This window comes from Amphiprion ocellaris, chromosome 7, assembly GCF_022539595.1.
Source record: "Amphiprion ocellaris isolate individual 3 ecotype Okinawa chromosome 7, ASM2253959v1, whole genome shotgun sequence".
In the NCBI taxonomy this organism is placed as follows: Eukaryota; Metazoa; Chordata; class Actinopteri; family Pomacentridae; genus Amphiprion; species Amphiprion ocellaris.
In genome coordinates this window covers 31,799,479-31,826,073 of record NC_072772.1, presented here as the reverse complement: position 1 = coordinate 31,826,073, position 26,595 = coordinate 31,799,479, and the positions used below count along the sequence as shown (strand labels likewise).

At 39.8% G+C, this 26,595-nt stretch overlaps 1 protein-coding gene across 9 annotated transcripts in view; it reads right to left on the bottom strand.

Moving 5' to 3' along the window:
• ryr1b (ryanodine receptor 1b (skeletal)) overlaps window positions 1-26,595 on the bottom strand; it is a 77,213-nt gene that overhangs the window by 4,565 nt on the left and 46,053 nt on the right. Inside the window, exons 67-100 of one of the 9 annotated variants that reach the window (XM_023286929.3) lie at window positions 26,160-26,290; window positions 25,716-26,036; window positions 25,155-25,395; window positions 24,355-24,442; window positions 24,167-24,259; window positions 23,753-23,767; window positions 22,131-22,301; window positions 21,305-21,364; window positions 21,077-21,211; window positions 20,844-20,956; window positions 20,640-20,736; window positions 20,437-20,543; window positions 20,297-20,348; window positions 19,276-19,356; window positions 15,586-15,685; window positions 14,619-14,698; window positions 13,746-13,822; window positions 13,555-13,628; window positions 13,084-13,101; window positions 9,120-9,200; window positions 8,742-8,830; window positions 8,006-8,134; window positions 7,187-7,291; window positions 5,846-5,875; window positions 5,065-5,094; window positions 4,832-4,913; window positions 3,423-4,741; window positions 3,258-3,343; window positions 2,834-3,014; window positions 2,410-2,496; window positions 1,075-1,329; window positions 838-968; window positions 301-343; window positions 80-213 (exon numbers count right to left, since the gene is read on the bottom strand). In XM_023286929.3, coding sequence (XP_023142697.2) covers window positions 80-213; window positions 301-343; window positions 838-968; window positions 1,075-1,329; window positions 2,410-2,496; window positions 2,834-3,014; window positions 3,258-3,343; window positions 3,423-4,741; window positions 4,832-4,913; window positions 5,065-5,094; window positions 5,846-5,875; window positions 7,187-7,291; window positions 8,006-8,134; window positions 8,742-8,830; window positions 9,120-9,200; window positions 13,084-13,101; window positions 13,555-13,628; window positions 13,746-13,822; window positions 14,619-14,698; window positions 15,586-15,685; window positions 19,276-19,356; window positions 20,297-20,348; window positions 20,437-20,543; window positions 20,640-20,736; window positions 20,844-20,956; window positions 21,077-21,211; window positions 21,305-21,364; window positions 22,131-22,301; window positions 23,753-23,767; window positions 24,167-24,259; window positions 24,355-24,442; window positions 25,155-25,395; window positions 25,716-26,036; window positions 26,160-26,290 — 4,836 coding nt within the window. The remainder of the gene's footprint in view (window positions 1-79; window positions 214-300; window positions 344-837; window positions 969-1,074; window positions 1,330-2,409; window positions 2,497-2,833; window positions 3,015-3,257; window positions 3,344-3,422; window positions 4,742-4,831; window positions 4,914-5,064; window positions 5,095-5,845; window positions 5,876-7,186; window positions 7,292-8,005; window positions 8,135-8,741; window positions 8,831-9,119; window positions 9,201-13,083; window positions 13,102-13,554; window positions 13,629-13,745; window positions 13,823-14,618; window positions 14,699-15,585; window positions 15,686-19,275; window positions 19,357-20,296; window positions 20,349-20,436; window positions 20,544-20,639; window positions 20,737-20,843; window positions 20,957-21,076; window positions 21,212-21,304; window positions 21,365-22,130; window positions 22,302-23,752; window positions 23,768-24,166; window positions 24,260-24,354; window positions 24,443-25,154; window positions 25,396-25,715; window positions 26,037-26,159; window positions 26,291-26,595) is intronic. The other 8 variants (XM_055011845.1, XM_055011846.1, XM_055011844.1 and 5 more) reach the window with 8 other exon arrangements.

Here is a 26,595-nt window from a genome sequence, read left to right as displayed (position 1 = left end):
ACAAGCTTGTTCTGCAGCATTTTTCCACTATAAACTGTGTTAATTAAATGGAAAAATGTAAAGAGCTTGCAGCACATACCAGCTGAACATCGAGGTGTCAGGTTCAGGCTTCTTTTCGTGCGTCATGGCGCTGACGTCTAGAGAAGCCAAATCCATACCGAGCAACTCTGCAATTCTCTCTCTGCCATAGATGTCACCGTATTTATCCAGAACCTTGATATCACACACAGATGTTAAGATTTCTGTTTCACTTCTGGACATATCGCTGCAAAAATGAGGCCGCTGGGCTGAGAAACTCACCTTTCTTTTGACGAACTTGTCCCAGTAATTGTTGGGGAATGTTCTGCATCAAAAGAGAAGCATGATAATTAAAATCCTGCCTGCATGCAAAAGGTTAAAATGTTCCATTAACATTAAATTAAATGACAAAATGTATTACTTTGTCCTTGATGTCTGTCCCTCATACACAGAACACTTGGACAAAAATGCCACAGGACTCATGCCAATTGCATTAGTTTAATTTTGGCTGTGTTAGATGATTAATTAAGGAGAATATTGTCCAAGTTTAGAAAATGACAAAGTTGTGTAAAGGTTGCATTGCGGGAAAGTGGTGAGTCACTTTCATTAAGCTACTTTGCATCAATGTGATAGGAGAAAGAGTTGCTAAAAAGTTGTATTTTAATGTTGACATGGGGGAAGGCTATAGTTTTATCTGCTGTTGAGACTGGTCCAGGATCAGGCTGGACTAAATATGGGCTGAAATTTCTGGTTTGCTCCATAATGTGCTGTATATTCATCCATTCATTCATCAGTCTGATATTGTAAAAGTTCTCTTACGGAGTATTGAGCACCAGTCTGTCCCACTGGCCCTTGATGTCATCGTCCTCAGGCTGCTCAGTAACATAGAGACCATCAAACTCCAGCTTTCTGGCCAGTTCTTTCTCTCGTTTGAAGATAACCAGAGGGACCTGAGGGGTATGGATGGGAACAGAAGACACACTGCATGAATCCAACAAGCAGACAACAAAACATCGGTGGATTTTTGTCATGCAAAGAAGAGCAAACGGCCCACACCTTGAGACAGTTGTATCCGATGATGCAGAGGAAGGAGATGATGGTGTGGACGATACCCAAGAAAGCCATTGCTGGTTCCATGTAGCCCGTGCTCTCTTCCAAGAAGTAGTACAGGGGGCCTTCTTCGTCATCGTCTTCTCCTCCGTCTTCTAATCCGGATCCGTCCTCCTCAGCACCGGAGCCTTCAAACAGGCCAGAGCCCTCAAACAGACCAGAACCCTCAAACTCCTCCTCACCTGGAGGACTGTCAGACACCTGGAGAGGCCAGACATTGAAAATCAGTCCTGCAAGTCTTGTTTTTTTTTTTATTGTAACCGTGTGGCATGAAACTCAAAAACCAGAGCACATATTGGAAAATAAATTCTTTCTAACATAAGAACAGCAGTTAAGGTGATGTCCAGGAATGTTGGCGTAAAATTATATTTGAGTCAAACTCCTTAATGCACACTTATTCACAGTTTCACCTGTAATGGTGCAGTTGCGCCTCCTGCAGGTGACCGTCAGATTAGGAGGGTTGCACAGAAACTGTTTGTGTATGCTTCATTCAAAGAACAAGGTGCTGCAAATAAGTTCTGAAACTACAGCTACAAAACCTAAAAACAGAACCCGATTTAAATTTTGCCACAATCTATTCTAAAGTAATCTTTTTATGCAGTAATACTGAGCTCCCGCTGCTCCTGCCACATTTGAAACACTCCCTGGAAGTCTCGTCTTGTAAGCGCATCAGGCGCCATTTGTGATGTGCTGGATCCTCTTCACTCTTTCAGAATAGCAACGCTTCAGCCTGAATTCCACTCTGGAAGATTGTGCTGGTGCAGCTAAAAACTTTTAAAATGCACTGAGGCACTAGCATGACGGCACATTCCACATATTTGGTTGATTGCACCAAATATTCTCCATCCGAAAGCTTAGAAGGTCACAGTCTAACTTGACAGCAACAGACCGATGCTGGGGGACTAATTTGCAGTGTGAATATCAAACAGAATGCTGAGTGTGTGCTTGGCTGTGCTGCCTTCTTTAGTCTTAAAAACTGGTTTCTGGTATATGGATTTGTAGCTGCAACCCAATTCTCCTCACCAGTGATGATCCTTGACAGGAACGTTGGGTCATTTTGACACAGAATTTGATGTTTGTTCTCGGTACATATAGAAGTTCTATGGTGAAATTGCAAATGCACACCTGCCACTGGTCAGACTGGGACTTCTGGTGCGTTTTCCTAACATGGCAAGAGCACTGGGAGCAGTGTATTGCTGCACAAGAAAAGCACTGAAGTGACTAGTGACCTAACTGTCAGCAGATACTTTTTCTTGGTTTTTTGTAGACAAATGTACAGACCCTGTAGAAGAGCAGGATGAAGTTGAGAGCGAAGGCGATGAACAGTGCCAAGAACCGAAGGTTGTAGAAGTTTCGAGAAAGGTAGTTCTGAGGAAAAACAAAGAAATTGACAATATTTGAGTACAGCCTAGGCAATAAACAAAAGCAGCACTTAACTGCCTGAATCCTCTTCAATAAAATTTAAAATGGATTAGACCTAGCAGGAATATGGGCTAAACACCGATTCCTGCTGTCATGGAGCGGCCAAATATGTTCCATGAATTAATAAACAGGCAAGTATGTTTTTCATTAATAACGTTTCGAGTACCAAACTATATCTACAGCACTCAGGCTGAACATATCAGATTCATTTTCCAGTATCTAGATGTTAGATCATCATCCAACGTACATTTAAAAACACGCTCTACACCAGAGAGCTGCTTACCATGAATTTAATCCTCTGAACTTCCAGCTCATTCCACAGCTCGAAGCCCTCCTCAGCGTGCTTCTTGTCCTTCTTCGCCTTGGTCTTCATGGGTTTCGTCTCCTCCTCCTCCACTGCAGGCTCTTCCTCCTTTACTTCAGGTTCAGGCTCTGGTTTCTCTGTCTTCTCTCCATTCTCAGTGCTGGAAAAGATGCAGAGAAACTTTTATTTTAAGAAAAAGCTTGAAGACATGTCTGTGCAGTGAGTTACATCCAGTTTAAAGCTGATAAAGCCAGCAAATTATGGTTCATGCTCTAAACCTAAACACCTGTAATTGCATGTGAAATGAACAGAGCTTGTATTTTCAGCTGAGAGTGATTCAATATCAGCAGAGGGCACATTATCTCCAGTGTTGACGTTGATCTGCAACAGGCGGACAACTTACTCTGCTTTCTCAGTCTCCTGAGGAGGTTCTTCTTCCTGTACTTCAACCGTCTCCTCCTCGCCTTGTCCTCCCACTGCAGCGGCCAGCTGATGCAATGATAGTTTGCAGTCAATTAACAGTTTTATAGAGAGTGTCAGTAAACAGCTATCAGAAAAAACAACTCACCAGTTTCCTCTTCAGCAGCGGCGTGCCCTCTGGAGTCGGAGGTTCTTCTGTCGTCGTCTCGCCAAAGTCTCCGAGTCCACCGGGAGCATTGAAACCAGGCAGGCGTCCACCTTCCCTCTCCTCACCATCCTCCTCTTCTTCTTCTCCTTCCACAGCGTCTAAGTGGTCCATCCCTCCATCTGCATCTTGGACTTCTCTGGCTCCCGGTTCAGGTGGCAGGTCGCCATGAACTTCGTCTTGTGTTGGGTCCGGCATACTGGCTAGAATCTCTGTGACTGTCATCTTCTTGGCTCCCTCCACTAAGCCTCCACCAAACAGTGCCTTCCATATTAGTGTGAAGAAGCCCTTACATATGCTATAGACAAATATCAGGATGCCCATCAGAATAGTGTAGATAAACGTAGCCAAGCCGATCACCATCTCCTTTATGGTCATTTTTCTGAGCTTGCGGTAGCGACGCCGCAGGTTACGGAAGGTGAACATGTTGAAGAAGTTAACGACGCTCTTCAGGAAGTCTGCAAAGGCGGAAGTCGACTCCGGAGCTTCGCCCTCACCGTTGCCTTCCTCTCCTTCTCCAGACTCTCCTCCCCCTCCTTCATCTCCTCCGCCCTCCTCCTCTTCCTCGTCGTCTTCCTCCTCTGCACCTTCTCCCTCGGGCTCGGAGATAGACGCAGCGATGTTCATCTCAAAAATGGTGTCCTCGCAGAAGTTCACAAACATCTCCATCTTCTCACTCTCGCCGCCCTCATTGACCACGTCGAAGATGAATTGCCGCTTGGACTCTCGGACTTGTGGCATCTCCCACTGGTTGCGGTTGGCCTCGCTGATCTCAAAGTAAATACGCTCGATCTTCCTGCTGGCTCCCATGATCTCGATGCGGCCGAGGAACGGGCGGAAATAGTTGAGCACGCTCTCTGCCTGCTCCAGGAAGTTCTGAAGGCGAGTGTCATGAGGTACATGCTCTGATAGATTTGTGAGCAGAACTGCGATGTTGAAACCGATGTCTTTGGCCGGCTCCTGGAAACGATCAGCAAACTCCTCAAAGTTGATCATCTCGTTCTCATCGGCCTCTGAGCAGGAGAGGAGGAACTGGATTTCTGAAGGAGAGTATTGTTTCTGGCTGTCCATGGCCTTGGAGAAGTCCTTCTTCGAGATGAGTCCACGTGGATCAGTCACATAGTCACGGAAGGCGTCAGACGCCACGATGTCCTTGAGCTTGAGGAACATGTCGAAGAACTTGAGGATCATCTCCACGTTGCTGGAGGACTCCACCAACATGTCAACCATTTGCCTGGCAATGGTGCCGTTCACCACGTTGCCTGAGAGCAGAAGAAGGAGAGAGGAGATCAGGATAACATAGAAGGCATATAACAGAATGGTGAGAACATGGACTGAGATGTACATCCTACCTTCAAGTAGAGACAGAAGCATCACTACCATGTCCTTCTGCAGGTCCAACAGTTCTTTCAACAGTCCAATCTGACTCGAGTCCTGCAACAAATCCAAAACACACAGCGAAATACAAACACACAGCAGAGAAAACAAGCTTCTTAATATGTGTACTGACTGAAACTGATCATTTTATTTACATATATTACAGTTTATTTTGTGCTTCTTTTGAGACATAAGTGAAAGACGCTACCTCAGAGTGCGCTCTACTCCAAAAATGATCCTGGGTTTGCATTTTTAAATAAAGAATATGCATTTTTAACATCACAAATAGTACACTGAATGTGACGGGAGGGAAGACAGACACTAGAAACACAGGCAGGAATAGGAAGAGGAGGAGAGAAAATGGCTCTTCTAGGGAGCATCGGCCTTTATCTGAAAAAAGAGACTGCGGGATGGGAGAATAACCATATTTGCAAACGCTGATCTTAGCAATCCCGAAGGCCTGCACCAGCAGATAACAGCAACCACATATATTTTAGACTGCAGTCTGTAGTGGCTGTCAGGCTGGTGGAGATCTAGAGGAGAAGGGTGTCGGGGCAAGCTACCAGCAAAACCTTAACATCCTGAGAACAAAAACAGCCAAACACAGCTAAATGAACAGAAGCAAAGCCAGATGCTTAAATGCATTAAGGAGCAACAAAAAATGAACCCCACGAAGAAGAAATAACTCAAAGTCTGGAATAACATCTTCAGAAAGTGGCTAAAACTATAAACTACATAGACTTTTTGTTGCCTGTCCTAACAATCGATAACAAAACTAAACCTAAAAAAAAGAAAGAAATACTGCATTCACACTTGGAAATGCAAAGACAAACTATGAATTGTTGCAGAGAGCATCCACATAGAGCTACGTGAAGATGATGTGTGTTGTTAAGCTGTTTGTTAGACAATGTGGTGAAGCACAAAATCATGAAAGAAGCATGAAGGGCCTGTAAATGAGATGGCGTTGGTGGGAAAACACAGATTCTTACGCCATTTCGTTGTCCAGGATCAGGGTGCATCTGACAGGGTTGCACATGAAAATAAAAATGTTATCCATCAACATTTTTACTTCATTTTTGCATTGTCTAAGCCAGAATATTTTATATCAAGCCATATCTTCGAATTTTAATCTTTGAGTCACCTACTTGGAAGTCTCTCTAAAACCTTTCCAAGTTTTCTGAAACTCTGTGTTGAAAAATATGGACAGATCTACGTTCTTATCCGATATAAAAACTACCTAAATCTAATATTGATGCAAAGATTATTTAAATTAGATTCATGTTACAATAGCTATCAATATTTAATATAAAAAAATACAAAAATGCATTGTAAACAGCAGTGTCAGTGGCAATCAAAACTGTCACACAAAATTAGCAGGAAGCACTGCAGCTCCTTGTTAGACCAAACAGACTGCAGACACATATTATTCAAAGCAAACATGTTTATCCAAAGCATGATCAAATGCTAGGCACTGGTCAGTATGAAACAAAGAGGAAGATTAACTGTATTACACAGAATCATTAAAGTTGGAGAAAATGGAAGTAAAAGAGAGGAGGAGTAACTGTTTATCTTCAAATTGTTTCTGCCAACCTAAATTACGAAATGACCGGCTTATTGAACAGTATATTATTGGTATAATTCGCTTATAATGCTATATGCTACCTGGAAATCTAAATCAATTATGTCAGTTAACATTCACATATAATAAATGTGTAGGTACACCACAAGATAACCAGTAAGAAATTAAATAAAAGTCAGATAATCTAACAGTACATCGTATAAATGTATACTAATTTATCCATTAAATAACAAATTATATAACAGTAATAATGTATAAATGTACTTAAGTGGGAAATACAGCTAATGTAAATTACAAAGGAAGATCATCTTGTAAATTCTATTTTTATTTAGGTTTGATGCTAACTGAAGCTCAACTACGACATGTTTTAACTTCATCCTGTATGTATAGTCATCGCCTCACTTTCTTTTCTAAAGTGACTCAGTGAAGAGGCAGAAACAATCTGACAAAGGGAAGAAAGGGGGGGAACGCTAGTTAAGATTTAAAAACCAGTTCATTAAACAAAAGAATAATCAAATAAATACATACTTTACTCTGCAGGAACCGTGAGAGAGACAGTTCATATAATTAGTAAAATCAACATGGGAAATCAATTACAATACAGAAGTCTTATTATAATATAATAGAAAATAGTGAATTTTCTGAATTTTCTATAGAAATTATCCTTAAGGTGATCAGAAAATACACAGAAAAATATACAATAAAGCTAGAAAAAGGTTAAAATGAGTTCATTTAATAGGACGTTTCTTACCTGAGCAAGTTTCATCATCATGTGAGCAAAGACGTGCAGGAAGCCAACAACAGCGTCCCATAACCTGCTGTGGGCCAGAGACTGCTGGTTACCAGTACAGGGGCCCTGAAAGACACAAAGCATAGAGAATATTCCAGTGCTGTCACCATAGAAGATACATATTTGTTGGAATTTAAAATGTTCTGTCATATATTAGGAGTTATTTTCTGTTGGGACAAACATACACTACCGCTCCAAAGTTTGAGGTCACCCAGACAATTTCATGTTTTCCATGAAAACTCACACTTTTATCCATGTGCTAACATAACTGCACAAGGGTTTTCTAATCATCAATGAGCCTTTCAACACCATTAACTAACACAATGTAGCATTAGAACACAGGAGTGATGGTTGCTGGAAATGTTCCTCTGTACCTCTATGGAGATATTCCATTAAAAATCAGCTGTTTCCAGCTAGAATAGTCATTTACCACATTAACAATGTCTAGACTGGATTTATCATTCATTTAATGTTATCTTCATTGAAAAAAATGCTTCTCTTTCAAAAATAAGGACATTTCTAAGTGACCCCAAACTTATGCACGATAGTATAACTATATTCTAACATATACTTTGTATGAAGAAATGCCATTTATAGTTCCATTTTGGAGAAGAAAATAGGAATAGTCATCTTTTTGTTGTAAATATCCAGTCACTCTGTAATTTAGTCCTGAACTTGTAACGTGCACAGAGCTTAAGCTAAACCTCTTGCAGATTTCATCCACCTTCGCACAGGTGCCAACCCAACCACGAGCTATGATTCACCTTGATTCCTTCTTACCTGGATGTACTCTGTCAGGCTGTTGAAGACCTGTTTGGCCACAGTCATTGCTTTGGAGAAATTCCTTTTACCAGGCTCATCAATGATGTCTTTTCCTGAGTAGTACCAGTAAAAATCACTGATCGACTCCTGCAAGCGGACGAGGAGGGAAAAGAATGAATTGATCAAAGTGAGAAAAGTTCATTTATCTATAATGTAAGTATAATTTTAGTATATGAATCGTCTCATAAACTGGTTGATACAACTATCACAGTGTACATAGAGTTTATAATATGTTCCGCTACTCTCTTTTCTTTTGCGTTCCATTGCGTGTCGGTAACTTTGCATCTTCTCTCTCCAGTAGTTTGTGCTTCGTCCTCTCTGCAGAAATCTCAGGTTTCTGATCTGCAGCTACTGGCTTGCTTTTGCTACAGGTTTGCATCACTAATATGCAGTCAAACTTTAGCACACTAAAAAAACAATCCTCACAAATACATGTATGCGTGCTGGTTGGTTAAAGTCTCAAAATACAGTGAAAAAAACTGGAAAAGCAGCATCACGTCTGATTGTGGTGATTAAATTATCTTGGACAATTTTCTATTTGACCATCTAAAAGTCAGTAAAAATAAAAAACTCTTTAGTAAAAATCAACTACAAAAAAAGCAGTAGCTTCCCAAAATCATTGCTTTTTTCTGTTTTATGTCAGTTTCTTGATGCTAAGTCTAACTAAAATGAGGGCTAAGTATATGAGAGTGACCTGTAGTCGCAGCAGGTAGTCCACAGTGCAGATGATCACATTGATGGTCGTGGTGCTGCCTGTCTGAGTTCTCAGGTAGTTCTGGAAATCTGAGCACAGACAACAGAAAAAAATGCACTTTAAATCACATGTGAAAGTCCAAAAATGTCCAAAAAGGTCAAATTTTATCAATCGTAGACAGAGGATTATGCATTTGCAGGATAACTGTACTGCGTTTGTACATTAATCATACAAACACTGAGCTGCCACTTTTATCTACAAGATATAGCAATTCACTGCCTTCAACAGTAAGCTAGTGCGGCGCTCTCCTTGGTGGAAGGTCACGAAAAACCAGACTGACGTTTGGTAAAGAGACGCTTCTGTTCTTCATTCACTCACCGTTATTATGGCCTTCACAAAGAAGCTGCAGGAAGCGGAAGAGGTCACACGTAAATTCATCGTCTGCCATCACTTTCTCATCTGAGCAGAGCAGCAGAGGACATGAAAATTAATCCGTGCAAGAGAAGGTTTCGACAGTCCCAGTACAAAGAATATAGGAGCGATGTAATTTTGCTGTGTTATTCTGTTAGAATACACAGTAGAAAACCAAATTTAGCACAACAGATTAGGTATATTAAGGTTAAGAGTCATTTTTAAGGTATTAAACGAAGAAAAAAAACACAATTTTTAGTTTTTTTTAACCTTCGTCCCTTTCACCTTGCTCAAAAGTTAAATGAAAAAAATCCATAAAATTTAAAATGTACTACTCCCATAAGTGGCATTTTTAAAATATTGTTGTTTGGGAATATTTAGTTATTACCAATAGAAACAAGAATATGATCCACTGGTAACAATCTCTGTCTTAATTAGTTAATTTCCAGTTTGTATCATAAGTTCTAACATTTACTGTTTGGACAACAAGCAAAATAACTGCCTATCAGGCTATTCTAAAAACAAACTGACCTTTTACACAATCATTTTCCTCAAACTACAGCAGTAGTCTACCTTACACTTATTATAAATATGGATTCATTATCCAATAAACAAAACAGAAAATCCACAAAAACAAGGAAAATGTCCAATAGTCCAAATGTCCAATAGTTTTCTTTTGTTTTATGAAAAATACAGTTAATCTGAAACCAAATAATTTGTTAAAACAGATGGTTTATGCAGATTATACAGATTAGATTCGCAGATTGATTGTGTTAATTAAGAATCCGCGCTGGTGAAATGGTGATTATGGGAAACCAAGTTTATATTACACACCTACGATACACACTTCAAAATTTAGATTTAGTACATTAACCAATAAGAAAAAAATCATACTTACAGCAACAGATAAAACTAAAGCATGTAATGTGTGTGATGACATTAGTTAGTGTACTTGTATGTATGCGGTATGAATGTGGGGGCGCACACACATGGACTGAGAAAACAGTAAAATTGTGAGTACCATCACCTCATACCATTCTCCTGCTTTCATTAGCATGTTAGTGAAAACCACAAAGACCTCTGAGTCTCCGTCCATTTGTCAGCTGGAGGCTTCTGCAGTGACTCCTGTCCCACTACAAAACTAACTTTGTCTACATCTTTTTTACATAAAAACAACATCTCTTCAACAAAACTGGGATGGACATCGAAACAAACACCAGCCACATCACACTGAAGTGGACATGGGAAACAGATAAATGGAGACAGAAAATCAGGGAAGAACAGATAAAAATACATCTGAGGAAGCACTGGTGACACAGATGTTGACACATAAATACAGAAACAACATCAAGTCACACCGTCATGCAGGACAGATCTACTGAACTCTGCAAACTCCAGTTAGCTATGAGTACAGATATTGGTGGGAGAAAAACACTCAGTACACAGTAATGTATCTCGAATGCTGGAAAATGCACAGTAACTGTTCTTGTCAGGGTGGAAATAGAGGCTGAAACTAAACCGAATTAAGAAGAAGGTTACAGGAACTGAGTAGCTTTTTATAGCTGCACTAGATCACATTTATATTAACTCTATAAGCATGCCGTCAGGTATTTTGTAAAAATGTCTTTCTCAAAAAATGACACAAGCATGCTCAGATATAATCATGACTGCACATGAACAGAACATAAAACAGCGACGGAGGGATGCTGGGTTTTGTTATTTTCCTAAAACAACAATCACGGACACAATACTGCTGTCGTCATGGTGACTGTTGTTAAATAAGATCGACTCAAAGGGGGTGGGATCACATACGACAGAGTCAACAGGTCATTAATGCAAAACAGGACACGATTCAGCAACAGCTAATATAAGACTTTATGTTAAACTATTTAAAACCTCTGTAATTTCATTACTTCCTTATTATCAGTTACCGCATCGTGCACTGTGTACATTAAGCATTAAGCAGAGGGGTCATTCCGCCTCAGTTCACCGAAAAACCCATGTCTGACCATCTTCAGTTAGACTGATTTTTATTTTGAAAGGGTGAATATTGATGGAGTTGAACATGTGTAACCGCTATTAGAGTGGTTTCACCATCATACCTGCTCAACATTTGCACTGATAATGGCTATAAATGCAAAAAACATCATTTCAATCATGTTTTCTCATAAAGTATACCTCTGACTGGCACCAAGCTCTAATTGTGCTTTTGACAAGCAATAAATTCAGCCTCTTAGGGTGAAAAATAAAGGTTTTATGGTTGGTTGAATACTGGTGTAGACAGAAATACAGACATTATTTGACCAAATTTGCACAATCATGTAACTAGTTTGTATTATTCTATTTCGGTAGGGTTGTACCATTGGAGACCACATGTGCATACTAATGAACCTGCAAAATTTCAGGACTCAATGCTACATTATTCCTCAACTTATTGCTCCACAGATTGGTGCAATGGCGCAATAAACAACATGACCCCACCCTTCTTTAGATCACACATCTGCCACGGAGGCCACCATGTTGTTCTATTGCCAACATCTGCACACAGAATTTATTTGTAACTATTATTTATCTTATTTTTATTCTATTTTTTAATTATTATTATTATTTCTTATTTCATTTTTTATCTTATCTCATTTTATTTGTTTCAGTTGTGCGAAGGGAGTTAGCTAAATAAGATTTTCATCATTCAGGGTAACCGCTGTGTTTCTGTTGTGTGTATGACAATAAAGTTCTTGAATCTTGAATATTCTTTAGGAATTTGTAACTTAAAAATGAACATGAACTGTGACATGTTTTACTTCATAACATGCACAGAAAAAAAAAAATCAGACAAATATGAGATGGTCAGGTGTGAACTTTTTTTAAAAAAATATGAATTCAGGTGGAATGACCCAGAGAGAATTATATACAAAATACATTTTAAATGTAAAATTGACCTAAAATAGGTTATAGTAACGGGGAAAGAAGCAGCCAATTTGGAACTTCATTTTAAAAAAAAGTTAGTCTGCACTATCACATCTCGGCTGTGTGCATGAAGTATTAAGCAGAGAGTATTTTGTAAAAATAATGTGAAATAACGTCAAAAACCTTGCTTTACTCTGTTGTCTTGCTACCATTTATTGCAGATATTTTTTTCTTTCAGATCCTCCCATTGTAACACATGAAACTAACTACTTGTCAGGACTATTATTGCTGAGGTATGAAAGTCTAAACTTGAGGAGATAAAACGCTACCCAGGATCAGCAGCAGCCTTCAGTTGCACACATCAATTTACAGCATTCTGTTTTGCTTGGCGAGTCTTTCCAACGACAGCAACTAGGCCACAGTTAAACACTATGATCCTAATATTCCAGAGAAAAAATGAAAATTATTAGAAGTTACTGTGAGGATTTATGCATCGGCTTTGGTCCGACTGTGAGGGTCAACCCTAAACTGAAGTGGCGAGCTACATTTGAATGATGCAAATCAGAGACGCGGGGTTTTAAAGGTTCCTAATGCTGCTGCAATTCATTTCAGTTTCTAGGTCACAGGCTTCAGTATCGATGAGACAGAAAAAAGTGGGAGAGGAAGATTGAGGTTACTGCATTTCCTTCCCAGCGATCAGTCACGAGACTGAGATTGTTGGAGTTACAGTAGATCTGTGATAAAACACTCAAGGATGGAAATCAACCTTTACAGTCACTTCCAAAGGGAAAAAGGCAGCGATACAGCAGCATGTGTATCACGGCGATGTTTCCATTAGAGCATAACAGTGGTAGAGCGACTGTAAAGCTTAATTCCACTGGTTCCTTGAGTGTGAAATGAATGCATATTTAGTTCACAGCAAGGAAAAAGTCTAGTCAGGTGATTAAGAGCTAAAAGAGACATAGAGAGACAGAAAAGGAGGGAAAGAAAGAGAGAAGATATATCACAGCAAAGTTTCATTTACCACGTTCTAGCTTCTTATCTGAGAACCGTGAGAGCAGCAAATTGACGGATGGGAAGGACGTGGGCATGAGGGGTAAAGGGTTGAAACGACGGGCAAAGTGAACAAGATGTAGGGGGAGGGGGAGAGAAAAACAAAGAGAGACGAAGTGAGTCCAGAAATCTCATGGCTGTCAGTGGAGGATCAACAGTTCAACATTCATCAACAGTCAAAAGTGCTGTGACTAACACAAGTGCGTCATCGCTCAAAGATATCAAACATGGAAACGTACCTGCAACCAGGCATCCAAAAACACAGGCAAACTCACACAGAGACACACAAGAACAGACTATACACTGGAACTAGAAAGGTGTTGCATTATATCACAAATGGACGCAAAGAAAGGGGAAGACAACAAAGTTATGTGGTGTGTGTGTGTGTGCACTGTGTTGTTGTGTGTTGAGCGTCTGTTAGGAAGCTGTAGATCAAACTCACTGGTGCCTTCCTCTGAAACCATCCCAAGTCCTTCAGCCTTATTCTGTCTCTCAAAAGCGTTCAAGTCCAAAACGCTGCAAACGACAAAGATTTAAAATGCAAAACTTCACTTTCTCAGAACAGATGTTCGAGTAGCAACTTATTAAAATCTCAGCAATAAAAAGCAAGTTAAGAGCTTAAACGTCACAAACCTGCAGGTCTGCATGAGAGCCTGCACGCTAAGGAAGAATCCCACATCCTTTTTATCCTTCAGATAGTCCAGCATTCTCTGCACACAGATGGAAAGACAGAAACTTGACAAATTTCCTTGAAAAACAGCAACAATCTACTAAAGACGTTAAGACATTCGTGACAAAAGTTTACATAAACATTTAAAGCCATGTATATCACAGCAGTATTGAGTTTCCAATAACTTTCTATAATGGAATCAGTAAACAAATGAGTCTTTGTCGCAAAAAACAATCATGCATTTTGGTTCTTTCATAGATTTAATATAGGTCCTCTGGAAATATGACAAAATCTGCTGGGTCAAAAATATACAAACAGCAACTTGAATGACTAGTTTTGGTGATGTAAAAAGCTGTGTTAATCAATTTTTGTTTGTTTTTATGATCTCTTAACTTCTCATGAGCTATTTTGATTGACTACAGCTGCTGACTCCCCTGAGCTAAGTTAAATAGGGCCTATTTGATTCGCTCATTAGACTCAGCCACAAACAATACAGCGGGAAAGTCTCAGGAGCTCAGCAATGCTAATATTTGGTTAAATGTTCTTTTGCTATTTTTTACCTAAGCTAGGCACTTTTGGTAGCTATCTACAAGCTAATCTATAAAATAACCAAAAGGCATGTTTGTTTTTGTGACAAAAAACATTAAAAGTTACAGGGTTCAAAACTCGATACTGCCATGATACAAGTGGACATAAGCTTTTAGTCGCAGATGTACAGTTGTACTGAAAAACAAAATTGTACATTTGGTTTAGCTTCTTATTCAAGCTTAAAAGCCAAAACCACAGAAAACATAATTGTCGTAAATCTAAGTAGAACTCGTGAAAGACGTCTTTACCTGCTGCACGTCACTGTTGCCTCCGTTGAGGATGGAGATTCCCAGTTTGAGTGTTGAAGAAACCATGGCTCCTGGTTCACCTGAAACAAGCAGAGACACTGAAGATGAGAAACAATTTGTCCTAACAAAATAAACAATTAGGATTAGTTTGGATAATCTTTAATGTCTCTGAGGAGCCATTTGGTTTGCATACATGAGTCAATACAACCATTTAAAGAGCCATCATCATAAAGATGCAATGAGCTTTAAAAGCAGAAAGTCCACCAATCCTTTGCTATAAAGTGTTTGTGCAACAGCAGCTTGGCCAATCGATGTTGGAAAAAATGATCTCGGATATAATTTAATTTGGGTGCATCATAAGGCATTTTTAAAACTAAATTTCCCTGTAACTTGACATTACTTATTCCTCTGCCAAGATAAGTTTTGAGGCTGGTTTGTTTGTCTGTTTATTAGCAGAATTATGTATAAACCACCAAGCTGAATTTCTTGAAAGTTGCTGGAGAGGTTGCCAAATGAAGAACCCATTCAAATTTGGCAGGGATCTCTTTTTTCACAATAATAAAAACTGAGAGACATAGCAGTGACCTTAGTAGAGGATGCAACCTCCAACTACCCTCAGTATCTCTCCACTGACATTTTAGCATTTTCACGGTCGCTTTCCTTGAGGCGAAGCACATCAGTCATCATTTACTGTTAAAAGCCACTGATGTGAACCTCTGAAAGTATCTCACATGTATCTTGTAGGATTCCCTTGACTGGACTGAAGGAAACTATATGCGTTAAATGTTAGCAATTAGCCCAGATGTGTATTTTATCATTCATGAGAAATGACAAATAAGGCAAAAGTTATGCTTAAGATTAGGGCAGCTTATAGCAATATAATTTAACCCTATATAATGTCCACATGGGCAAAACAAAACATGAATGTGGGTGAAACGGCGCAGATGGAGGAGGATGGAGGATCTACCTTTGCAGGCGCTGATCATCTGCAGCACCATCTCTGCAGCCCCACGGTTGTGCAGACGGGACTGCTGGTACAGAAGCCTCTGTTTCTCCATCTCCTTTTCCTGTGGAGCAGAGCAGAAGGGACACAGCTGTAACCCTGCCAACAGGAACTGCACTGCCCCCCGCACTCACACACAAACACAAACACACTCACACACCGCTAGCCTATTTAGGATCCAATAACTGCTCCTAATAAACCCGATCACAGCTAAAGAGGATGATGTACACTACATCCCAGTTTAACTTCGATTAATAGCAATATTTCAAATTCATCTGTAATATTTTGATTACATGTTCAATGTTTTTTTGCTTTAATGTACAATATTGTCAATGTAATGTGCAATATTTCCCTTTCATCTAATTTTCAGGTGTGATAAAATGTATTACTTCAGTATAATTGACAGCATTAGTTTTTGCTGTTCTATTCTAGCTTTATTTAAGCTTACCTATACTATTTCAATATTGTACTGTACTTATACCTTATTGCTTTCTACTTTTAAGGCACTACATTTCTTCTGTTATGTCATTTAGTTTTTTTTCTAAGCAATATCTTGCACAAGAATTTCCTTCGGCATTAACAAAGTTTTATCTTATCTTTATAAAAGTTTAATTTCCATCCCCTACAGTGATATTTAGCACAAATAGTTAAAGTGGAAGCACCTACAGTAACTCAATTAGCAATACATCATAAGAATTGTTACATTTATTAGCTATTCATTGACAAATACTTCTTGTATTTCATCAACCTCGAGTCTATGACTTTCTGGTAAATAAAAACATATGGATTCAGGAAAAAATCAACACAAGGCCGTATTATTAAAAAAAATTATTTCAACACAGACTAGATAAGGAAGATATAGTTTGTAAGTAACATATTTTACATTTTTAGTATTTTTTTTCTCAGCTGGGCTTGTGGTATTCTGCAAAGCTAAATTAAGCGTCCTGATTCTCCTGCTTTTCACTCAAATGTGGAACTCCAGTGTTCTGGTTACTTGCATACTTTTGATCATCCGGTTGTTGACTGTTAATTTTAATCATGTATTTCATCCTGCATCTTCGTATCCTGAATGTGTTATTGTTTAACACTGGTGCAATATTAATAGAAAAAAAAAAGAAAAGTCGATTTATTCTTGGTTCTGTTTTGGGACCATTCAAGACGCACACATTCTCTTCCACTGGAACGAAATGTGTATTAGTGATGGAGACTGTTATTCCAGCTCTTGACATCTTCCAGAGGCGCAAACATTCAGTGGCAGCAAACACTTCTTCCCAAAGCAGAACACACAACTTCACGCACTCTTCCTAGGAAGCACCAGCAGTTGTCTGAGTAACACAGCATGCAAACCCTGCTTCCAACAGAACAGTTTAGGGTTGTTCTACCGTATAGCCTTAAAGTCGTACAGTTACGCTACTTGCAGCAGTAATGTGCAGCTCATGCCTGCTTTTAGAGGACTTTCACTGTGACTGGTCACGGCATGAAAAGCACCAGATGTTCAGGACATCATCTGCTCTGTTGAGTAACAAATGCTATCCTGAACATCTGTACTTTTCGTATTGCAACATCAGTGTGGGGAAAAAGGATTTTAATCAGAAGAATTTATCATTTTAGGGAAAATTACAAGAATGTCTTTGGAGACACTTTTTACTATTAAACATAAAATGCACTGTTTTGACTTCATAAACAAGCGTACAGTGCTACAGAATATTACACTGTGTGGTGCAGTGCTGTCATGTTTACTGCTGCTGCATAATAAAGAGAACTTCACTGCTGTTCCCACTACACTGTATTTCACAGTTTTATATACTACTACAGTGCAGTGGAGTACAAACGCTACGGTACAGCTGCTATGAACAACCATCCTGTTGACAAAAGAGGTTAGATTTGACCCACCCGCTGCACACCATGCATAAAGCCCCACCCAAAGCACCCACAACTGAATCTACCCCTCCCTCCGCCCCCCTCCCTCATAAGCCTGACATGTAGAAGAAATGAGGCAAAAGACTGTTCTCTGGTTACAGAGGTTCTGCTCATCACTGGAGCAAATCGTGTGCCTTTATGAAGAGACTGTGAATGATTAGGTGTGGGTGTGTGTGCGTCTGGATGATTGTTGCAGATGTGTGCGTGCATGAGTTTTGAGACAGTATGTGTTCGGCTGACTGTGCAGGCTTTTACTGTAGTCCGTGGTGAGCAGAGAGAGGCAGACTGGTCCAACGCAGAGTAAAGTAAAGACAAACAAAATCTGTTAATTGTCAGTCGTTCGGAAGCTAACGTTATCGGGTGAGTCCATGTGGGTGAACACAGCGAAATTAGCCGGTGAGAACGGGAGGTGTGAGTCGGGAGGGGAAAGGTGGTGCGAGTCCGGGAGAGAGACTGACCACAAACACACAAGATCAACACAAGAGGGATAGTTTTACTGTTAGGAGACCTGCTGCACGGTGTGATTACTCTGATCAGTTTCAAAAGAATAGCTGTTAAGTCTCGAAAGGCAACATCACATTTTAGTACACATATTATTTTCTAAAAAGGAATAATTATAATGTTTAGAAAAAAATCTTATTAAATCTGCACTGCCTGTAGGAATCACAGTCCTATTATCACACTTGAACTTGTTTTATGGCTTTTATCCAGGTTGTTTACTCCAACTAGACCCTTGCTTGTGTTGTATCCACTCTCAGATGTATGTCGCTTTGGATAAAAGCGTCTGCTAAATGAAATTGTAGAAATTAGAGACTTGTAGCAAATAAAAATAAACCTAAATAAGTAAACTGAACCAACTAAAAGCATCCTTACATTACATACAGGAATTTACAGTGCAAATAGGTGTAATTCTATGCTCCAAAAAAAAAAAAACAATGGATCTCTATAGCTATAATATCACAGTGTCCAAACCTGGCTTTTAAGGCAAAACATCATCTTTATGCTATTTAGAAGTTACCAGTCATACTGCGGGTTTTATTTATGAATTATGTTTTTAAGGTTCTGATCATACATACATACAAAAAAAGTGATGGTCGCCTGTTTGATTGCTAACTAGATATATTTATGGCAGCATTTTGTCAAGAAAAGATGTTTGCTATTATTATTGCTATTGTATTAATATTATATTTTACTTTTTTAATGCATTGGTTTTAACCGGATTACATGGGAATTTATTTGCCTGCTGTTGGACTTACTTAGATAACTGGTAGAGAAGCTACACCATGCTACGATGCTGTAATTTTTAATAGTCAGTCAACCCCTAAAAAACACACCTCAGGCTTCGAAACGGATTCTGAAATTAACCACCTAGCAAAGCCTCAGGGGGTTTGTTTTTAACCTGGGGTTCATTTTGTTGTCTTTAGCTGCACCATCTCTCTGCACTCAAGTCATGCAATTTAGGGAGAAAAGACAAATTGAGTCTGCAACGTTGATCCTACTGAGTCCAGCAAAGGCATGCACAGGTCAGTCCACCACAGCAGGAAGTAGACACGTGGTGTGAGTGAACGAGAGAGAGAGAGAGAGAGAGGCAGGAAGAGAAAGGAGAGGAATGTAGCAGCAGAAGTGGGGTGGGGGGGGATGTGCCGAGTGTGGTGTCCTGGTGTGGTCACTCAGTGCATGGAGAGTTGCTTCTCCGCTGACTCCCCTGTCTCCCATCCCCTGGTCCCCCCATACCATCTCTGTCTGTCGCACCTCAAAGGATGGCTCCTCCCCCTCCTGTTCTCCCCCTTCGTCCTCCTCACCAATGTGGCAGCTCTGAGGGAAGACGACAGAGAGTCAAGGACTGAGTACAAGATCACATCAGATTTAAGAATCTCAGTGTTTCACATAATAATGCTGTGTTAACCCTCTGAACTCCCAAGTTTAGGGGCCTTTTTTTGCACATTTTTGCTCACTGTGGGCTCATATTTTTCTGCAATATAAAGTCCTGCACCTCTATGGAAACAGCGCAACCATGGCCAATAAGAGATGGAACTCAAAAATATCTTTTGAGCAGTTTTACAAAGTTAAAATGCCATAAATCATAAAAACTAAGAAAATGAAAAATATATTTCTCAGATTATTTCTCTTCTCAAATTAAAAAAAACAAAAAAGAAATCAACATGTACACCATTTTTGCAAGTGCCCATGGTTGTTGCTAATACAAGAAAAAATGGTGCCTCTACATGCTATAGATATTTTGTTGCATCATTTGTTTCCATACTTGTCTTATATCTGTTCTGTGTAAACACAGCCTGCAGTTCAGCCGAGTTTAGCCAAAAAGTTCCAGATTCATTTTCATTTGATTCTTGATTGCAGCTTAGTCACTAATGGCTTTACAGATTTGTTGACAAACATAGATTTTTTTGTTTTTTACAGAATCTGTTTAGAGTAAATGGTTAATTTTTGACAAATTTCTTAATGAGATATGTAATACAAATGTGCTTAGATTTGCTTAAGTGCTCCAACAGAATAGCATGTCACAGGTGAGTAGTTCGAGGCCTATGATTCTTCCTTTTCTCACAGTTTCTGGTTCTGATAAAAGGTTTAACTTTGGTGGCTTTTCTAGAAGTAACTTGCTTTTGAAACTAACCTGTTGGTTTTGGGGTTCAGAGGGTTAAAAAGAGTATTTTTTTTCATGCATAGAACACAGAATCTGCTTCACATACAAAATGTCATGAGAGGATGCTGCCCAGCGACCATCCAGAAGTCTTACCTTTGCCATAATATCAGCATACGACATATAGAGATGGTCAACGTCAAGTTTACTGTAATGAGACGACACAAACAGGAATCGGTGAGTCTCACAGAAACGGGTCATACAGCTGAGTCACTGAAAAAGTAAAATGCTCTTACGTCTTTTCTGTGAGAGCTGTGCGGCTGAAATGAAGAATCAGCTGGTGAAGGGGGTCAGGCTTCGACTCAGTCTCCTCTTCCTCTTCCTCCTCTTCCTCCATGGCTTTCTAGTTATTGGAGATAACGTGAATCATGACTAAACATTAATATACACCGTGGACAATAATAAGCAATGGCATAGGATAAAGGGAGATGTGACTTACTGATAGGTCGTCTATCATCTTGTCTTCAAATGAGTAACCCTCGGTCTCTAACCAGTTGCGCTTGTAGGCATCCAAGAACATGTTGGTCGCTCTGTGCCTGTGAGAGAAGCAATGACTAAGACTTAGGAAGGGTTCAGATGACTCATGTAAAATCTTCTGATTAGACTAAAGATCATTCATTATTGGTATGCAGGGAGTCTTTACGTGGGGATGTTGTAGAGCGGCGTCATCCTGAAACAGGCCACCACTGCCCTGCGACGCTGTTTAGACAGCAGCTTGTGCCACACCATTTTCTTCGACTTGAAGGGATGCTCAGTCTGAAGCAAACAACACGTGTTTCCTCAGAATATTTGCTGTTTTTTGCAGTGACTTTTCTCACGAATAGGACAAAAATATCTGTTTGCATGCAGAGCCCTGGAGCATGTTTCTATACTCACCACCTCGATGTGGTAAAGGACGGCAGACACCTCTTGGACCCTTTTCACCACCTTCTCAGGATCCTCAGCATCTTCTGCCTTTCCAGACATCTCCTTGTAAAGAGACATCTGCCAGCGCATAGCTGGATCCTCCACCTGAAGTCAGATATGTATAATACATGTAAATAGGTTAATAAAAGAATGTGCTGCTCTATTATCTTGTGTAAAATAATTAAAAAGTTGTCTCACCTTGCCTTGCAGATGCAGATTGTTGTTTAAGAACTCCCTCACCTCTTCATCTGTGTCTTTCTACAAGGTAAAAATACAAGATTTAGCGGATATTTAAAATTTGTGGTCATTCCAGATAATCAAAATATCCTACAGTTTACATACTGACACAAATTTCAACCAAAATATCCCTGAATTTTCTGGATGCGACTACTGGTTTTGTAGAGGAACACAGAATTTTTTGTCTTTTACAGAATCTGAAAACAGTAAAAACAGTATATTTTTTGGTATTTTTTTAAAGTAATAAGATATGTATTAGATGTACAGGACATTTATAATTCGTGGTCATTAAAGATAATCAAAATATTCTTTAGTTTACATACTGACACAAATTTCATCCAAAAAAAATGCCTGAATTTTCTAGATGTGATGGCTGGTTGCAGTTGAGTCACTAATGATTTCCCAGTTTTGTTGAGGAACACAGAGTTTTTGTTTTTAGAATAAATGGTAGAGTTTTGGACTTAAAAAAAAAGACGTAGTAGATTTAGAGGACATTTATAATTTGTGGTAATTAATCCAGATAATCAGAATATTCTACAGTTTACATACTGATGTGAATTTCAGCCTGTAAATAGATCCTTAATAGGAAAGCAAACTGAGCTGAAGAACTTATTTTTAGGTAATATAATGACTTTTAAAGAGTATTATTTCATATTTTGTATTTAAAAATTAGACGATCATACTCTATATTTAAAGCAACTGAGTCAGAAATCAATCTCTATAGTGTCTTTTTCCCGTTATTGGACACAATACATTCAGCAAGTGTGCCTCAAACATGTCACGGTACCAGTGAGTATCTGATCTTAGCAACATTGATGAGCTCCTGGTCTGCAGGGGAGCACATATTGAGGCCGATGGGGAGCATCTTCTTTAAAGCTGCTACAATAAGGGAGGTCTGCACGGAGTAGCGATCCCCCCGCCGCTTCTTCTTGGTACGCTCCTGCTCTGAGCCTCCAGACTGAACACAGAGACAAAGTTCAAATCGATAGATCACTCACAAAATCAGAAAAAAATCCCTTTTTAGAAAATGTTTCTGTGGCATCTGAGTATTTTTAAAATATTTAATAAAAAGCTAATAAAGTACAACATAACAGGATACAATGACTGATTGCTGGGAACCAACTGCCAAGTAATATTTTATATCATGACATGCTGACATCAACATCATAATCAGCTGAAAAAAGACAGACCAACAACTCTATTTTCCTGTAAACATCGTCTTTCCGTGTTTCAGGTGCTTCAGCCGCACCAGCTACAGTTGTTACGCACAATGCAGCCTCACTGTTAGTAGTGCAGTGGCAGGACAGGCTGCACCCTGATGGCACACAGAACGGCACGAGTTTATGGGGTCAGCTCCATCGCCCTGGAGCTCTTCTCACACTCTCCTGTCCTGAGGCTGCAAATGCTCATTACTGACTGTTGTCTGGCCTCACAGCACCCTCGCTGCCCTCGGTGTGCGTGCTCGCCGTGTGTGCATGTGGGCATCGAGAGGCATTGTGATGATCAAGTAACAGAAGCTCACTACAGTAATGTCCATCCGATAGCCGAGGAGAGGAGGTTTCACTTACAGAAACCATAGAACATGAATCAAACAGTGATTAGATACTTAATTATTTAATAATTTAATGGTGTCAATGAACATGACATGGAGTCCAGTTAGTAAATATGATGACAGCTATGAGGTGAAGCTAGCTTCAGATTCCCTCCGACAGATCCGGCTAGCGAGATGTGCTGCTGATGGACTGAACAAAAATCTAATGGAGACAGCTTTGTAAGCACAAAGCCAAATGGTGATACTGAAACGAGAAGAGTCCCCCAGCGCAGGAATCTTTGACACAACAACAAGAACAAAGAAAAGAAAAGCTGGAAAAAGTCCAAGCGTCACTGACAAAGTTTCACAGATGCTCCACAACCGTATCCGACAGGGACGATCTAAAGGCAAACCATTTTATTGATCAAACCAAAATAGGGTGATGGCGCCCGGCTGCAGGAGCGCACAAATTAGAGATGCCACTGCTCAGCTGGGCGCCATGAAACCTCTCAGGCTTCTACGATCTACAGCAAAGAGCTTTCATCAAGCCGCTCCAGACCCCTACTCACACATATACAAACACACACATCAAGAACATAAGCGTACACACTCACATTCACCATCACAAACACACATCCCACTCACAGAAAACACTTTCAACAAAAGCACAGCTGCATCTACAATATATTCTGCTCCTTTCACCCAGAGATGTGTAGCAACTTCCCTCCTGCTAGCAACTGTGTGTATGTATGTGTGTGAATATTGGGGTCTGTGTATATAAGAAGTGTTGTAATCTGTGGGAGAGCTTGATGAAATGCCTTCCCAAACTCAGGGTGCCATGCGATCAGCACAGCGCTCGTGCACAAACACAGTCTAACCTCTCCATCTCCGGCCTAGAGGCCCAGCGTCCAACCCCGACACAGGATATAAGGAGAAAACACAGTTAGCAACACTCCTAACCACTGTCCAAAGACTTCATTCTGCCACTAAAATTCACCTGGTAAAGGATGTTAATGGTTGTGTGATAGCCCAATAGTCTAACATTTCTAGAAAGTTATAATTTGAAATGATTATCATTCACAGAATAATCATTTACCTGATGTTCTTACTTATAAATGAAAGAGCTGAGAACAGATCAAGAGGAGTTTCCTTTTAAATCTTTCTCTGCTTGAAATGGGTGGCGTTAGTGAAACATTCATTATTAGAGTTTAGTTTCTTAATGAGTTACAGCTCAAGATATGAAGTACAAACATCTAATAGGTTGTTTTTTTCTCCTGCTTGTTCACTCTTACCTTGGTCATCTTGCTCTTACTGTCTGCAGTCAGGAAGGACATATTGTTGATCTCATTCATCACCACAAAGTTCTGCTCCTCCCTTTTAAAGTTCTGAAATACATAACAACATTCATGTCAAGTGGCAAGAGACAAACAGAAATCACAAAAAAATTGATCAGAATAGGCCAAAACAATACAAGACTTACATGGGACTTTGACCAGAAAATGAAGACCTCTCCCACCATCCTGAAAAGTTCCTCTGCATCTGGGTCTGGACAGGTCAGCCACCGGGCCCTGCACGCAAAGACAACAATGACAGTAGTAGATTAACTCCAAACAAACACTGTAGATCAGTGCTGACAGTCAGTCATTTTATTACAACTAACAAAACTAGGTTCATTCTGCAGACAGCAAAACAAAGAACAGCATCTAATGCAATATTTATCTCCTTACAGTAGATGCTGCAAAGGCTTTTGTTTGGGAAAATTGGAGTGGAACAAAGTTTAAACTTAAGAATGCCATAGTTTCCTTATTTATTTGTTCTCAATATTGAAATTTATTTGGAAAACAAAAAACTGTTGACATATCTAATTTTGTAAATTCATGCAGAACTAATTCTAACTTATTATGACACTGTATGCTGATGACATTCAACACTTTATTTCTAACCCAAAACAAAAAAACTACATTAAAGGATCACTCTTAGGATCTATTCAAAGTTAATTTTTAATGAAATTTGAAGACAGAGTAAAAATTGGCCAGGTATACATGCAGGTAATGTCACTTTAATCACTGGACAAAGGTAGAGCTTTTATAGATGTTGAGGTTTGGTTCGACTTCAAATATGATAAGTGTGTCTGAAAAGAAAAAAAAAACAACACCCAAAGATAAGAATGGTTCTGCCTTGATTTTAAACACTAGATACAAGATTAGAATTGTCCAGCATTAACACAACAGCAAAAAAAATACTGCCCATGTTTGTCAAAGCATCTGCAAGTTCTGCTACCTGTTGTTGTCCACGTAGCGGATGAGCAAAGGGTAGAGAGCGTACAAGTCCCGACAGAGCACAGCAAACTCATCTCGAATGGTCCCATTTTCACTGTCCACCTCTGTTTTGCCCTCCATGCGAAGCTGATCCTCCTCAGCCACCACTTTTCCTGAGCGCTTCTTCAGCTTCTCCATGGTGGGGATGAAGTGGGATTTAAGCATCTCTGGTTTAGCCCTGCTGACGATGGGCTGGGCGAATACTAGATACACAAGAAGTAAACACAACTGTAACAAGAGTGAGCAGTTTTCTCCAAATATGTGAAGTACACCATGTGGAAATGTAGTTGTGCACGTGAAATAATATCTAACCACATTGCAAAGAAAGTAAAAATCACCAAGAAAGTGTTTGCAACCCCAACTGTACAGCATTTACAATTCACAAGTTGTTGGATTAAACATTAAAACGAAAGCAACCACCAAGCAACTATTGCTGTGCAACTCTCTTCCACTATTGTTGCCAGAAGATTCGTCCAATCACCCGACAAAGCCATTGCTTCTTGTAAAACTTCTGCTCACTGACCTGCTAATCTCTTCATCCAGGAGGCCTCGTCTATACCCAGGTTGTTAACCACGATCTTCATGATGCTACCCAGCAGCTGGTTGAGATGCTCGGAGGTGACGGAGGTGCACAGCTGGCCCTCCAGCTCAGGGAAATTCTCCAGGCCTCTCTCCCACCAGCGTGGCAGGTAGTTACACAACATGGGGAGGGTGATCTCAATCACATGGGGCATTTCTGTGTAGCGAGCCCCAGACTCAGCCAGGTCATGGATCTCCTTCATCAGGACCTCCAGCTCTGGGATGTCGGGGCAAAGCTCCTCGACTTGACTGGGAAGACCCAGAACTGAGGAGGGACAGAACAGGCAGATAAAACAAAAACACATTCCAATAATCTGATAAATAAAAAGTTAAATGTATGGGTAATGTTTTGCGGGGGATGAAATCAAAACAAAATGTCAAAACCCACTGGATCTCTCTCTGGGAGTCTTGGTGGTGTAAACAGAAAATGTGTTGAATTCGTTCAGAGCTGGCTCGAGGAAGGCCACCGGCATAGCAGCTGCTAAGTGGGCCAAACACTCGCCAAGAGCCGGTCGCTGTCTGCACAGGAGAAAAACAACACAAAATGTCTACATATTCCAAGTAAAAATGAATGCATATTCAATCTTACAAAACATACATGCATTATTATTCACATTTTTTGCAATTCTGCTTTGACTTGACAATAAAACTAGTGAAGAAAACTTGTTTTGCTCTCGCCTTTAGGCATGTATTCACTGAGGTCTCTACTCACTTCTTGGCAGAAAAATACAACAAAATCCTTCAAATTCGTCTACATAAACCAAGTAAAAATGAATGCAAAATCCACCTTTTGAAACAGATGAATAAATGTTGATTTTTCCATG